Source organism: Sinocyclocheilus rhinocerous, unplaced genomic scaffold, assembly GCF_001515625.1.
Source record: "Sinocyclocheilus rhinocerous isolate Xijiao unplaced genomic scaffold, SAMN03320098_v1.1 scaffold498, whole genome shotgun sequence".
NCBI classification, from domain to species: domain Eukaryota; kingdom Metazoa; phylum Chordata; class Actinopteri; order Cypriniformes; family Cyprinidae; genus Sinocyclocheilus; species Sinocyclocheilus rhinocerous.
In genome coordinates this window covers 287,217-301,921 of record NW_015633594.1, presented here as the reverse complement: position 1 = coordinate 301,921, position 14,705 = coordinate 287,217, and the positions used below count along the sequence as shown (strand labels likewise).

General features: G+C 35.6%; 1 protein-coding gene across 1 annotated transcript in view; it reads right to left on the bottom strand.

Moving 5' to 3' along the window:
* iffo1b (intermediate filament family orphan 1b) overlaps positions 1–14,157 on the bottom strand; it is a 17,716-nt gene extending 3,559 nt beyond the window's left edge. The window contains exons 1-6 of the mRNA XM_016558489.1: positions 12,850–14,157; positions 6,554–6,614; positions 5,428–5,523; positions 2,811–2,951; positions 1,053–1,240; positions 823–943 (exon numbers count right to left, since the gene is read on the bottom strand). Of these exons, the coding sequence (XP_016413975.1) occupies positions 823–943; positions 1,053–1,240; positions 2,811–2,951; positions 5,428–5,523; positions 6,554–6,614; positions 12,850–13,811 (1,569 nt within the window). The 5' untranslated portion in view covers positions 13,812–14,157. The remainder of the gene's footprint in view (positions 1–822; positions 944–1,052; positions 1,241–2,810; positions 2,952–5,427; positions 5,524–6,553; positions 6,615–12,849) is intronic.
* Positions 14,158–14,705: the final 548 nt, after the last annotated feature.

The following is a 14,705-nucleotide window of genomic DNA, read 5'->3' as shown; positions in this document are numbered from 1 at the left end:
CTTTTTGGGTTAAAAGAATTTCTTAATATGAAATTCGAAGAGTATGACAATTAGATTAGTCTGTGCAGAAATTGAAATCTACACGCTAATACACACTATACTCATAGTCACCTATGCTGATGTTGTTAACATTAATAATTTGAGAATAAATAGCTAGATAATTCCACACACAGCTGCAATTCCAGGTTTTCAAACAGAGATGGCGACAAAGAGGCAAAACTTACGGACTGCAGCTTTAAATATGTACTTATTTTATTACACCTACTGTACTTTTATTGTTACGTTTTATAACACTCCACTTACTATTTTGTCAGTTTAAATTTTTATGAAGGTAAAATAATATATTTTTTTTTTTTGCTATTTCGAAATACAAGAATTCAATTATATTTTTTTGTCATGAAGTCTTTGCACTGAAGGCTGTTATTGAAAAATGGGCCAGTGTCAATTATACTGGACCCGCTAGCATTTTTATTTCACATTCAAAGAGGTTAGCCAATCATAACAGAGGTAATTTGCATAAAAGTAAAGCAAAAACAGCCTGTTTAATTTTTAGTACTGGAAAATGTTATCACAATATCAATTATATTATATCAATTATATCCCATTTTAGTGCATAACATTATAAGTGGGACAAAAAGTTTGAAAAATAAATTCTGTTGGACCCTTGAATATTTAAAGGGCTTTTAATCAAGGGAAAATTTTCATATGTACAAAAACATGTTTACTAAATGAGGAAGTAGTAAGAAATAACAAGAACTGTATTTCAACCACAAATATCAACAACATATAAACCAGACTGAATCCAGAATCTAGTGCACTAACCTCCCCCTGACTGGTGTCTGTTGTTAAAGTGCATCCTGGGAAATCCTCCCACAGAAGGAGCGTTTCCTCGGTCTCTTCCCAAGCCAGAGAGTCACAGTCATCCTCAAACTCACACTCACGCCTGGCAAAGACACGGTTAAGTTATTACAATAGTTATAAATAGACTGTAAAAAGAACAGTTAGGAACCACAGCTCTGACCAAACAGTGCAAAGCATTTTTAATGGCTCACAGTTGGGTCAGCATTCTCTGCATCTCTTCATTGATCTGGAGGGTTGAAGGGGTGCACACTTCATCCTCTCGCACACCACCTCCATCACTGTCAGACATGCTGACTGGCTCATCTGTCTCGCTGCCATTGGCAGGTTGTGAAACTTGTTTGTGGGCACGAGAGGTGATGGCATTCTGAGGGCTGGGAACCTGAGATGGCAAGAGAAAGAGAGAGGGTTAGGCCATTTCATAGCCTTCACATTTTTGACCCACTGAAACGAACATGCAAAAAGATTTATAGGTTGGACCGCTCCCCACTTCTACCCATAATGCAATAGACATCAGTTCTCTGTGTCTCAGACAGGGGGGGGTCATATGAATTACAAGGGTGCAAGATTACAAGATAATAGATGACATTCAGTGCAGAAAATCAATTTGGTTTGTTTTCCAGTAATAAGATTGAAACTGAAAACTACACATTTACTTGAGAATCATCAGGCATTAAATTGCTCTTGTATTAAGCACAAATTAGCTATATTTGTGCTGAAAACAAGTCAAATTTAATTTTATTGCGCTTTTCACAGTATACATTGTTTCAAAGCAGCTTAATAGAACATCAAATTGTAAATGTTTATAATATCTGAATATTTTTATACCTTAGATATTTAGCAGATTAGAGCTAGGTGATAATATAGTTACATATTGCACCGATATAAACAACCAAGCAGTTGAGATTTGCTATATAGTATTTATTGCTTTATGTGAGTATACTGTATGTATGCTGGTAAAGTTGGATATACTAATGCAAAAAAGAAAATAGGGTGAGAAAAATGAACTTAATTCAGACATATTTTAAGAACAGTTCTTAAAGTTTTTTTGTTTGTTGTTGTTTTTTAAAGCTTTAGATTTTCTATTGTTTTTATATGTTTCTTGTTTTGTGTTCTCATGTTTGAAAGGGTTTCAAAGTATATTGTGAGATCAGTATTACAAAAAGTAATATACTGTATGAGGGTTTCTTTTGATTTATTCTTGTCTTATTAATATATAAAACTGTGCCAAAATAATAAAAGATTTGTTTTTTTTTAATATTTTTTTTTAAATAAAAGAATAATAAAAGATTTATAACGTGAAAATGAAGTAAAATGTCAAAGATTATAAATTTAGAATTTTGTACAAAAAAAAATAAATTTTCATGTCCATTTAAAAATCAGTCCACAATGAAACAGAAAGTGGGCAAAAAAAGTTCAATATTTTCATCTATACTTGCAAAATGTACATTTTTCACAAACAGTATATCTACTAATGGTTGCATTTACATGATAACATATATGAATAATTTTGTAAATTATTTCATTTTGTTAGAAACAACATATTTATAAGATAATGTCCAGCCATGACATATAGTGAGCTTTAAGCCAATTTGATTTACATGGAGGATTGGATCTGACATTAAAGGAGTTTCTTATAAAATTTTATAAAAAAAAGGAAAGAGCATTTACAAAAAGCTGGGGACTTTGTAATGTTGCATCATTCACAGTGGTTTCTGAATTTAATAGTAATTTTGCATTCTCAAAGCCTCGCATAACCGCATCTTTCATATATTATGAAATTTTGCTCCTTAAGTAATTTAATCTTTTTATAAGTATTTTTAGATTTTTTTTATTTATTAGAAAACACCAAAATATGTCAGCGTTCAGACAAAGATCAGCAGTAGAGATAACAATAACGATCAAATGACATAGAAAACTGAGGAAGTGCATATGTGCGAGTGTGTGAATACCTTAAAGATCTTGATTGGATCTTCACAGTTTCTTTGTTGGGCGACATCACACAGGCGAGCTGTGATGTCAATGCGTCTGCAGATGTCCATGTCCACTTTCATGGCCTTCTCCTGGATCTTACTGTCCAGCTCCGACAAGTTCTGTATTTGTGTGGGTATTTTGAAACAAGAGTGATTAGATAACTAATAACAACTAATGTCTAGGTATTCTATTTAATATTCAAGAAGCTGGAGTTTCAAACGATATGAAACTGAAACCACAGTGGCATGTCTATTGTGGCTCACAATGAGGCAAACTGTGATGTCTGTATCGTTCCTTGCATTTACAGCGAACAGCATGTATGTATTAAACTCATTCACAAAACAAGCTATTTTTAACTCTTCGAACTCTGATAAATCATTTCTGGGAAAAGTATTTGATACAAAGGATGGTAATGTTTCATTTTCAGATAATAAATTCCATGAAACACATTCAAAAGATTTAAATAAAGTGCTAATTGTGGAAAATATGGAGGTGGGAAATTCTAAGTGTACTCGGTACATGTATTTGTGTGTGAGCCTTTATGTGAACAAAGGCACAATGCTCATTCATTTCTTCAGAAAATGTGATGACTGTGTCTGCTCTCAGAAAACGTGAGTGCTATGAGTGTAGCTGCTATGAAAGCACCTATTGTTCATGAGCTCGCCGGAAACAAACCCCTGAGTGTGTGTGATTTGTTGATTTAAACTCTACATGAGCAATGCAGTGAAATCAAATGGCTGCCATAAAAAGCTTAGACCATCATAAACTGAATGAATTCCTGTGCTACTCCATGCTGGTTTGTGCTGGTTAGAGCTGCTCTTAGTGCTGGTCAACCAATATGATCTTGACACCCAATACCTCGTATACATTTACATTTAGTGCAATTAAATGAAAATGTATCTAAATGAATGGAAAATTAATATTAAATGCAATTAGCTTTTAGCTACTTTAAGTAGGACTTAAGTACATCTTTATATGTAATTTCAGAATTATTTCTATTGTCTGGACTGAGAAGTATATATCGTATATTATGGTCATTTCTATTGAAACTTGTATGTCATGTATTTGACCCTTTATTATTTATTACCTTTATTTGACCCTCTAACTCTAACACTTTCTATTTTATTTTAATTCTACTTTATCTATATTTATCTTTTTTTTTTTAATTCTAAAAAAAACCAACAAAAAACAAAAACTAGCTTTCTATTTTTTCTATTTGAGTGAGTGAGTGAGTGAGTGAGTGTGTGTGAAGGTGTATATATATATATTTATATACACCTTGCTACGTGTACTGCGTTAGACTAACCGAGACTTGTCATTTGCACTTATATATACTGTTGCTCTTTTGTTAGTTTTGACTGCTTTTATTGTCCTCATTTGTAAGTCGCTTTGGATAAAAGCGTCTGCTAAATGACTAAATGTAAATGTAAAATGTATTTAAATATATTTGCAATTACACATTTGTGATGATGACGTTGAAATTTAGTACATTTAAAATATATTAAAGAGATGGTTCACCCAAAAATGATGATGTTGGTAACCAAACATTTGGCGGTAGCCAATGACTTCCACAGAATGAAAAAAAAAAATGCTATGGAAATCAATGGCTGTTATTAACTTTTTTTGGTTACCAACATTCTTCAAAATATCTTCTTTTGTTTTCAACAGAAGGAAGAAACTCGTACAGTTTTGGAACAACTGACAGAATTTTCCTTTTGGGGTGAACTATCCTATTTTAAATGTAATACTAAATAACACACTATAAGTAAAATTACAATCAAGTACTTTAAATGTGCTTTAGTATTTTAGTCAAGAAGTACACATCAGTATAAGTGTAGTTCTATATAGCATGATAAAAGTTTATTAAAATATAATAAATTCAAATGTACTTTAAAGAAATCATTTAATTTGAAATTATTACAAAGAGCATTTTTCTAAAAGCGTAGTTAAGTCTGTTGAGAAACAAGAAAGTGTACTCCTAAGTACACTTAAGCGGCCTTTTATTTCATTAATATCATATTATCTGCAAGTACAGTTTTTTTTTTTTTTAATCTACATTAAAGGTTTGAAGTAAAGTGCATATTCAATAAATTAAGCAAAAAGAATTAAGCTAAATAAATTATTATATTATTATTATAAAGGGAGTACGGTTTGGGGCGACATGAGGGGGAGTAAATGATATAATTTTAATTTAGTGACGTGACATGTGGCCAAGTATGGTGACCCATACTCGGAATTAGTGCTCTGCATTTATCCCATCCAAAGTGCACACACACACCGTGAACACACACCCGGAGCAGTGGGCAGCCATTTTTTTGCTGCGGCGCCCGGGGAGCAGTTGGGGGTTCGGTGCCTTGCTCATGGGCACCTCAGTCGTGGTATTGAAGGTGGGAGAGAGCGCTGTACATTCACTCCCCCCACCTACAATCCCTGCCAGTACGAGACTCAAACCCGCAACCTTTGGGCTACGAGTCCAGCTCTCTAACCATTAGGCCACGACTTCCCCATTTTAGATGATAATTTCCTGTCCTGTATATGTTGTAGCCCTGGCTGTGTTTGAGTGTACCGAGAGTGTGTTTTGCTGCTCTTACTCACATTGCTCATGAGTCCTTTAAAGAGCACGAGTTCAGCTTTCAGCTGTTGCACCTGGAGGGCCAACTCATCCTGACACTCCTCACTCTCCTGTAGGTCCTACACACATACACAAATGCATATCCATAATTATCATTAATAAACAATTATAGACATTTTCTGGGCTAACATCATCAAGATGTTACTCACATACTTCCAAAAACCCAACCTAACTCTTTACTTCATGTTAGTATAGCAAGAAGCCTACTGCACAGAGCAAAAGCGTACAGTACATAATTACATACTGAACAACTATTTAAAAAAATCTAACTTATAATTAAGTCATTTTGAACACAGAGGAAGTAACTGAATAAAGAATTATCAATACAGCTCTAATTTAGACCTAGACCAAGACTAAGTTTAATCTTTGACTTAATTAATTGAAGCTAAGACTAAACACTACATTTTAGTTATCAAGGTCATTCTGAGATAAAGAATTTCTCAATGAAACAAAAATTGCCATCATTAGGCATTACACTGCATATAGCATTTTTATATAATATATTAGTATATATAATTGTTACTGCAGTTTTGCCTTTAAACGTCTATACACTGACAGTTTCAATCAATGTTGAAAACTGATTTGACCCCAAAAGTAAAACATTCCAAAAGTATCAAGCTGAAATGAATCACCTGAGGGTCGAACAGGCAGGAGTTTCTTATGTGTGCCTTTATGAATTAAAGCTTCAACCAAAACAGACGACATCATTTCCTTGATCAGTTTACACTACTGATTGCGGTTTTGGGCTCAGCAAGTTTTTATTAAAGAAATGAATACTTTTATCCAGTGAGCAATTTAGAAATTAAATTGATCAGAAGTGAAAGTAAAAAGTATGAAATATTTTTCTATCACCAAATCAGCATATTAGAATAATTTCTGAAGGATCATGTAACACTGAATACTGAAATAATGGCTGCTGAAAATTCAGCTTTGCCACAGGAATAAATAATATTTTAAAATATATTAAAATAGAAAACAGTTGTTTTAAACTGTAAAAATATTCACAATGTTACTGTTTTAATGTATTTTGATTGAACAAACAAGTATAAAAAAGAAAGAGATGTTTTGGCTTGAAAAGGTGTTCCTCACCTCATGTAGATCATTCATTCTCTGTTCCATGTCCATTCTCATGGTGTATTCCTCTTCCCATCTGAGAGCAGAAAACCAGAACATCAGAACCAACACCATAGTTTGTGTCCAGGGCCGGATTTACCTCTTATTGTGACATAGGCAAAATACATTTTTGGGCCCCTCTTCCCTATTACCACCCAAAAAAGCAAACAAAAATTATAATCCATGGAAATCATTACAGTGTTCTCTATGCCAGAATCCCGTTACTGATTACAAAACATAATTTTGATTTAGAGCTACTACTGGAGACTTGATCCTTTAATATGCAAACTAGTTAATAGAGAGAAACTGTAAGCTGAACTGCTTCAAGAACAGTGCCATTTTTACATCCATGCTGAGAAATGTCATGTAGCTTTTCAGTTGTAAATCTACTTTATTGATAAAGTCGCAGGGCAGCGCTGACTAATTTCTGTGCACGTGTTTGATCCGCGCGTGCGCTGGACTGTGAGTCTGTACTGTATGTGTGTGCGTTTATATGAGAAAGAGCAGGAGAAAGAAAGTGTGCTGTTCGTAGATAATAAAACGTCATTTTGTGTGGAAAACATGGAAATAGTTTATTGTTTGTGTCTTATTGTTTGTTATATGTATTTGCTTGGTTAATGCCTTATTGAGTTTTGGTTCTTTTGCTGTTGTAGGTATCCTGTAGAATAAATAATTATTTATTTATTGTAATTGGGCCCCCCGGAACGTGTAAGCATATAGCACGTGCCTAGAATGTCTATGTATAAATCTGGCCCTGTTTGTGTCCCAACAACAGGAACATTTAATGTCAATGCTCAAAAAAAAGGAAAGAAAAGGTGGTCCATACACCTCCTGCAAAATATTTAAAGCCTTCTGAAGCTGCAGATTATAGCTTTGCATGAGAAATCGACTAAAATGTACAATTCACCTTAGCTCTTTTTGGTGCACTCAAAAGAAGTAAGATTAAAGGGGTCATATGATGCGATTTTTCCTTTCTCTTTGGAGTGTTACTGTTGCCGCCGCCGCCATGTCGTGAAGGCGCTGTGTGTTTCGTTGTGAAAGCTCCTTCATCGAATCCGCCGGCCTCGCTGTTCTCAAGCCCGCCGGCCGTTCCTCACTCTAGGCCGCCGTGTGTGACGCCCTGATCCTGGAAGAGTAGACTACAATGTCGGCTGTTCTGACTCACAGACTAAGTACGTTTTCATATCTATAGAATTTGCCACTGATGATTCAAACGTGAGTTTTGAGTAGTGTAGAGTAAATTTGCGCTTGTTTTTTTTCATTTCTCCGATCTCAAATGCAGACATGAGTTTATGTTTACGCGGCGCGATCGACGCGTTTCAGAAAGGCGGGACATAGAGGAGAAACACTAATGTACAGTATGTGGAAAATAATGTGTTTTTTTAACCTTAAACCGCATAAACACATTTCATTACACCAAATACACAAAATAATGTTCTTTTTAGCAACATCATATGACCCCTTTAAATCTTTCAGTGAAATGGCTGGTCTGGTTCACAAAACCGGTCTGAAAGATTTATTTACAATCTGACTGTCAGTATGTTTCTCACACAAAACTATAGCATTACTTGACAAGACATGGAATATAGACATGATACCTTTATGGTGATTTTACATCCTTTTTTAGCATAAAAGCTCCAACCTCCATTCAATGTAATTGTTTGGAAAAGTGCAACCTGTACATTCTTCAAAATTTCTCCTTTCATGTTCCACGTAAAAAAACTAAGTAATAAATGACTTGAGTGTGAGTAAACGATGGCAAAGGTTTCTTGTTTGTGCAAACTAATCTTTTAAATATTATATACAATCCATGTCAAATAAATACAATTTAATGCTGCTTGGAAGATCTTGTGAAGCAGGAACAAACAAATGCAAAACATGTATTACTCTTGTTACAGGAGAAAATACTGATATTTAGTGTGTGTGTGTGTGTGTGTGTGTGTGTGTGTGTGTGTAATCTTCAAGTGTAAGTGTTTTGAGTATGCTAGCTCAACTTAAGTGCAATGATTGCATCCATTCAGTCCTTTTAAATGCTCCATCAGCCCAGTCAGCCCTACAGTAATTTACTGTGTGGCTGTTCAACAGTAATATTGTCCAGTGCAGTAGTATAGTGCAATGACATGGAGCCAAACAAGCCCTGTTCTTATGTAAAGCTACTTAACATTCAGAGCATTGCAGCAGCCTCTACATTTATCAAACGTCCTCACTGGACTGCAAGGTTAGTTTGAGGCCATGCATTACTGCCAATTCAAGGTGCAAACATGCAATTACAGAGGGAGTGACAGATAACAGGAGCGAGTAGAGAAGAGAGAGAGAGAGAGAAAGAGAGAGAGAGAGAGAGAGAGAGAGAGAGAGATATTGCTTCTCTGCAGCTTCTCTGAGTCCTTGTGTATGTACTGCAATGCAGATATAACATCCATCACTGCTGCTGGATGCCGTGGCTGTAATAGAGCAGCCTAGATGAGACAAATTATACAAATTGCAAGTGTGTTTAATTTCAGACATTTTAATGTGAATCTATTAATGTGAATGACTATTAAGTTTCTGAAAGAGCACTTAAATTTTTTTGTTGATCACTATCATTCCAAAGTTTAGGGTCAGTATGATTTTTAAAATATTTTTGAAAGAAATCTCTTATGCTCAACCAGGCTGCATTTATTTGATCAAAAATGCAGTAAAACCGTAATATTGTGAAATATTATTCCAAATTAAAATGATTGTTTTATTTTAACATATTTTATGCAATTTATTCCTGTCATTGCAAAGCTGAATTTTCAGCATCATTATTCCAGTCTTCAGTGTCACATGATCCTTCAGAAATCATTCTATTATACTGATATGCTGGTTTGATGAAACATTTCTTCTTATTACTGTTGAAAACAGCTACTTTGTGGAAACCTTTGTACAGTTTTTCATAATTCTTTTAACAATAGAAAGTTCAAGAGAACAGCATTTATTTGAAATAGAAATCTTTTGTAACATTATAAAAGTATACTATCGCATTTGATCAATTTAATGTGTGAATTAAAATATAAATTTCTTTCTTTCTCAAAAATAAATAAATAAATAAAAAATCTCACCCCAAACTTTTGAACAGTAGTGTATGTGTCAGTACTTTCAAGTATGGAAACATTAAGAGATTAAAAAATAAATAAGTTTCTCTGCAACATTTTTCATATGAACTTTTTCGTTAAATAATGCATTGGTAAATTGAGCTGTTTATGACTGTTTTGTTATATTTGTGGATATGAATTGTGTGATTGTTTAGGATGAATCGGAACACAGACTGTGAGCCAGGTCCCATTACTCAACATCTGAACAGTCTGAATAGAAGCAAATCCCTGCATCCTTGTTTCAGCAGCTAGTGTAAATCCGTAGCAGCAAAGGGGGATTCATGTGCTTGCCACACTTTTGAAATTAAATATTTAAGAAGACAAAAGAGCATCAGGGAGATCAGGCACTGATGTTGAGCGATGGGACCTGGTTTGCAGTTCCCGTTCATCCCAAAGGTCACAACAGACTTAGTCAACAATTTCTTTATGGACTGCTTTGTGCACAGGCTGTCTTGGAACAGAAAAGAATTTCACAAAACTGTTGCAACAAAGCTGAATTTCAATGTAGCATTGGGTTTTTAGAAAAGGGTGTCCACGTCATTTTGGCCATATACACTAGCATTCTAAATTCTGAAATTAAGACTATTATTCAGCAAAACTGATCAAAACAATAGATAAAACTGATTAAAAATGACAGTGATTAAAGACATTTATAAAGTCACAAAAGATTTCTGTTTCAAATAAATACCGTTCTTATGAAATTTCTATTACTGTTTTTACTTTTCTATTTTACTTTCTATTTTCTATGGAATCCTGAAAGATGTATCACAGTTTTCACAAAAAAAATATTAAGCAGCACAAGGATCACGTAACACTAAAGACTGACGTATTGGCTGCTGAATATTCAGCTTTGCCATCACAGGAATAAATTACATTTTAAAATATATAAAAATAGACAGTTATTTAAAATTGTAATAATATTTCACAATGTTCCAATAAAATTATTTACTGTATTTTTAATCATAAAATCGTTGGTGATCATAAGAAAAAAAATACCTTGTGTGAAATAAACAGAAATGATTAAATATCATTCTTCATTCTGTTCACTTAATGAAAAAGAGTGTGGAAAACATGCCTCGATTATTTTAAACAAAATATTTTTAGCTATATCATAGATAGATAGAAAAACGCTTTCGAGGATGAGAGCTACAGACAACAAAAGATTGCTTACTAAATTAGAAAGCCAAAACTAGAAAATAAATATAGAAAAGAAAGTCTGAGTAGAGCTGAAACCAGAGCAAATGGTGAAGCAGTCAGACGGCGAGACGCTGAACACACGATAACATCTGTTATGAAGCAAAAGGGTTTAAGACAGAGAGCCAAAATGACTTTTCTGCTTTTCAACAGTGTTTTTTACCTGTCCTGATGAGTCAACAGACTGTAATGAGTTTGCAAATTGACGGTCCGTTCAGCCCTAAATTAAGCTGCAATACGTGACTGACAGCAGGTGGAATGTGGAGCTCTGGCTACTGCAGGTCTGGACATAAAGAGCTGTGACACTGATTGAATACCACCATTTATGAGAAACACGGCCATTATTTCCCCTCCAGCTGAGTCTTATCGACTATATACTGTACATATGATCTTCCTTGCTTTTGCTTCTCATGTTCACCTCTAGCTTTGTGAAACTAATAAAAGCCCTAGGTATATGTTACTGTACATGAGTCTGAAGTGCATCTGTCTCCACCCATCCTAAACACCTCCTCGTATCACCTTCACATTTATCCTATAGATTTTGCAATACTCCATTCAAATAATTTAAGCAGCCGTGAGAAATAAGGACCAAAATATATACTTCATGTCTCTGCACATGACTACTAGCAGATGAAGTAAATGATTTATGGGCTATTTTATCCCACAAAAGTTGCAAGTCACAACTCGCTCTCTTTCATGACCAATATTACTTTGTTGTCGTCTTGAACACCTGCAGGGTCCAGCCTTTTCAGGTTTGAAAAGTAACCACTTCATGTGAGGTGGTGACTGCAGTCTGCTCTGCATTACAGCAGGGATGTTCGTGACTGATGCACAGGTTATCAGAGGTCAGTGCGAGTCAGCAGCAGAAGGACAGACTGCACATTGGAACTGAAATAACCCAGTGTGCAGGTGTCTTATCCTCCTGAGATCCAGAAATAAGGCTTTGCCTTTGAGATTTGACAATATATGCTGTCTGAGTCCTCTATAGTGAAAATGCTTTGAATGTTTCTAATGAATACATTTTGATTACAAATCAAGTTATCAAGCAAAGACAATTTTCATAATTTAGTGAATTTAAATAAAAAGAGTATTTGGTATCTATCTATCTATCTATCTATCTATCCACAATTCATTTCCACATTCTTTTCATTTCCAGGTTTGAATTAAAACCGAGTTTGCATCTCAGATTTGACATGTTTATTTGTTCAACTATTACTTATTAACTCTTTATTTTTGAATTTACAGTACTGGTCAAAAGTTTGGAATAATTAATACAGAATAATAAGTTTGGAAAAGGTTTAAAAAAAAAAGTCTATTTAAGTCATTTATTTGATCAAAAATACAGTAAAAACATTAATGTTGTGAAATGTTGTTACAATTTAGAATAACTGTTTATTATTTGAATATATATTTAAAATGTAATAGCAATTTAATTTTTAGCAGCAATTACTGCAGTTTTCAGTGTTTTCAGAAAATATTCTGATAACTTTTGACCGGTAGTGTACATTACCTTTGCCATCATCTAACACTCACTAAATGGTAATCTTCAAAAACCCTATTACTGTAAATTATATCTTTCGCAAATCTTAAAATAATTATCCATTTTTCATTTTGTACTTGATAATGTTGTGATGCCTAAATTCACTTGTAGTGTTAAAACAATCTATTTTTCAGTGTTTTAGTTATTTATTTATCTTTAATTATCAGTTTTCAGCCATAACATCAATCAATTATCGGCTTATCAGTATCAGCTAGAATTTGAAAATCCCTAATTATATCATATATTAACAAAGAACATACAAAATAGTTTCTAGATTTCAGGAGGTCATTCAGACTGGCAGCAATCATGTCTCAAAGCCATCATGATTCTTTGAAGCAGAGGATGTCATATGGACCCAACACAGGAACGTCTTTCTCATTAACAAACAGTTAGCCATAAAAAGCATCTATATTCTCCATATTCACCTTCGCTTGTACTCATCCCGCTCCCTTTTGATTTTGGCCAGGACATTGTAAAGTGCTCTGATCTCTGGGGTGATGGTGTCTATCTGGACACCCACGCCGTCCGGGTGGACCCACGACACTCCGGGACTGGTGACCCGAGTCTCTGACCCGCTTCCCAGTTTACGGGTGTGATTGTAGGACCAGATAGTGCCCGGGAGGAAGCGAGGGGGAGGGTTGGGAGATGTCCCGGTGCCAACGCTGCTCACATGCGGAGCATTGTTGGAGTTATTGGTGTTGGTGTTGGCCGAGGCGGGTTCGGTGGTGGGTGTTGAGAGACTAACCATAATGGTTGGGTTCCTATTGGTGTTTGGGTCAGTTGTGGTCTCATCATCAGCTTTATTGGGCTCAAGCTTGAGGACAGTCGTAAGAGAAGGCATAAACAACGTAGTGGGTCGTTTAGCAGAGTTGTTAGTGTTTTGGAAGGACAAAGACCCAGGCCGGACAGCAATAGGCCCAATAAACCCAGTCTGCACACCAATTTCTTTGGTCTTTCCGTCCTCCACACCTCCACTTGTGTTATTGCAGTCTAAAGCCTGCTGTAGCTGTAACTCCAATATCTTATTGCGTCTCTCCAGTTCATGCACTTTAGCCAGAAAGCATCGGAACCGCAGATTGAGGGTCTTCAGGACGCTTATATTGGATCCCAGGTCGTTCCTCAATGCCATGGCTGTAGGTGGAGGAGGTTGGGACCAGTGGAAAGATGGACTGAAGTGCAGATAAGAGGATCCCGTGAGGCCGGGTTGTTCTCCGAGGAAAAACGAGGATGGGTCAGGAGCTCCTAGGACAGCAGCCTCAGGGAGTAAACCGGAGGGAGAATCGGGATGACCGGGTCCTTCTGGATTCTGCTGCTGCTGATGAGGATGAGGATGGAGAGGAGAATGCATGCTACGGCACGGAAAACTGAAGCGCTGCAGATCGGGCATGAACCCAGCTATGCCTGACTTTTAAAATAGTTAACGGCTTGATTTCAAATGTCAGTGGTGTTTAGCGACCCAGTGACACGGCGATGTCCACATTTAACTCGTTAAAGCCTTATGTAACGAGTTAAGAGTATTACAGCTTGCGTGCAAATGCTGAGTAAGGATAGGTAGACGCTGATGGAGATGAAGCGGCTCTCACTGCAGCAACCGATAAACGCGCAAAATATAGACTAATTATAAAAGCATGCAAAATTATTCAAACAAGCAAAGAATATTATAACAACTAACGCCAGCGAAATACGTTTAAAATAGGTCCAAATGAATGTCTTGTGGCTTCCCCGCCTGGAAAGCTGAACCGCTCGAGTCTCTCTGCAGCGCTTCAGTGCGGACACTACCGTAATATCAGCAACAGCTCTCGGCTTGTGTCTGTTTACTGGAATATTCCAGAGCCGCAAAATAATATTTGGTAGAGGACTTTGCGCAGAATTATCTTTATATATAATCAACCGCTGTTCGAAGGCGAATAACAGCTCTCCATATGCTTTTCCCCTTGTGTGTTTGTCTAAGAGTGGTTCTTACGGTAAAAAGGTATTACCTCATGGATCATGATAACAAAGCAACTCTGACGTCATAGATCTGCAACAAATAGCCTAGCCCTTGTACTTATTGGGTCTTATAGGGCTTCTGATTTAAATTTGTATCTACTTGGAAACTAATAAATAAACATCAAAGTCTTTTCGTCATTGTAAACTTTATTAACATTTCACATTCATTCAGAAATAGTCATTTAAAATACTTTGGACTGGATAGTGCACTCATAAATACAATAAGTAGATAAATAAATTGTTTAGATGCACAAGAGATTAATAAATAAATAAATACACAGGATCAAGTCAT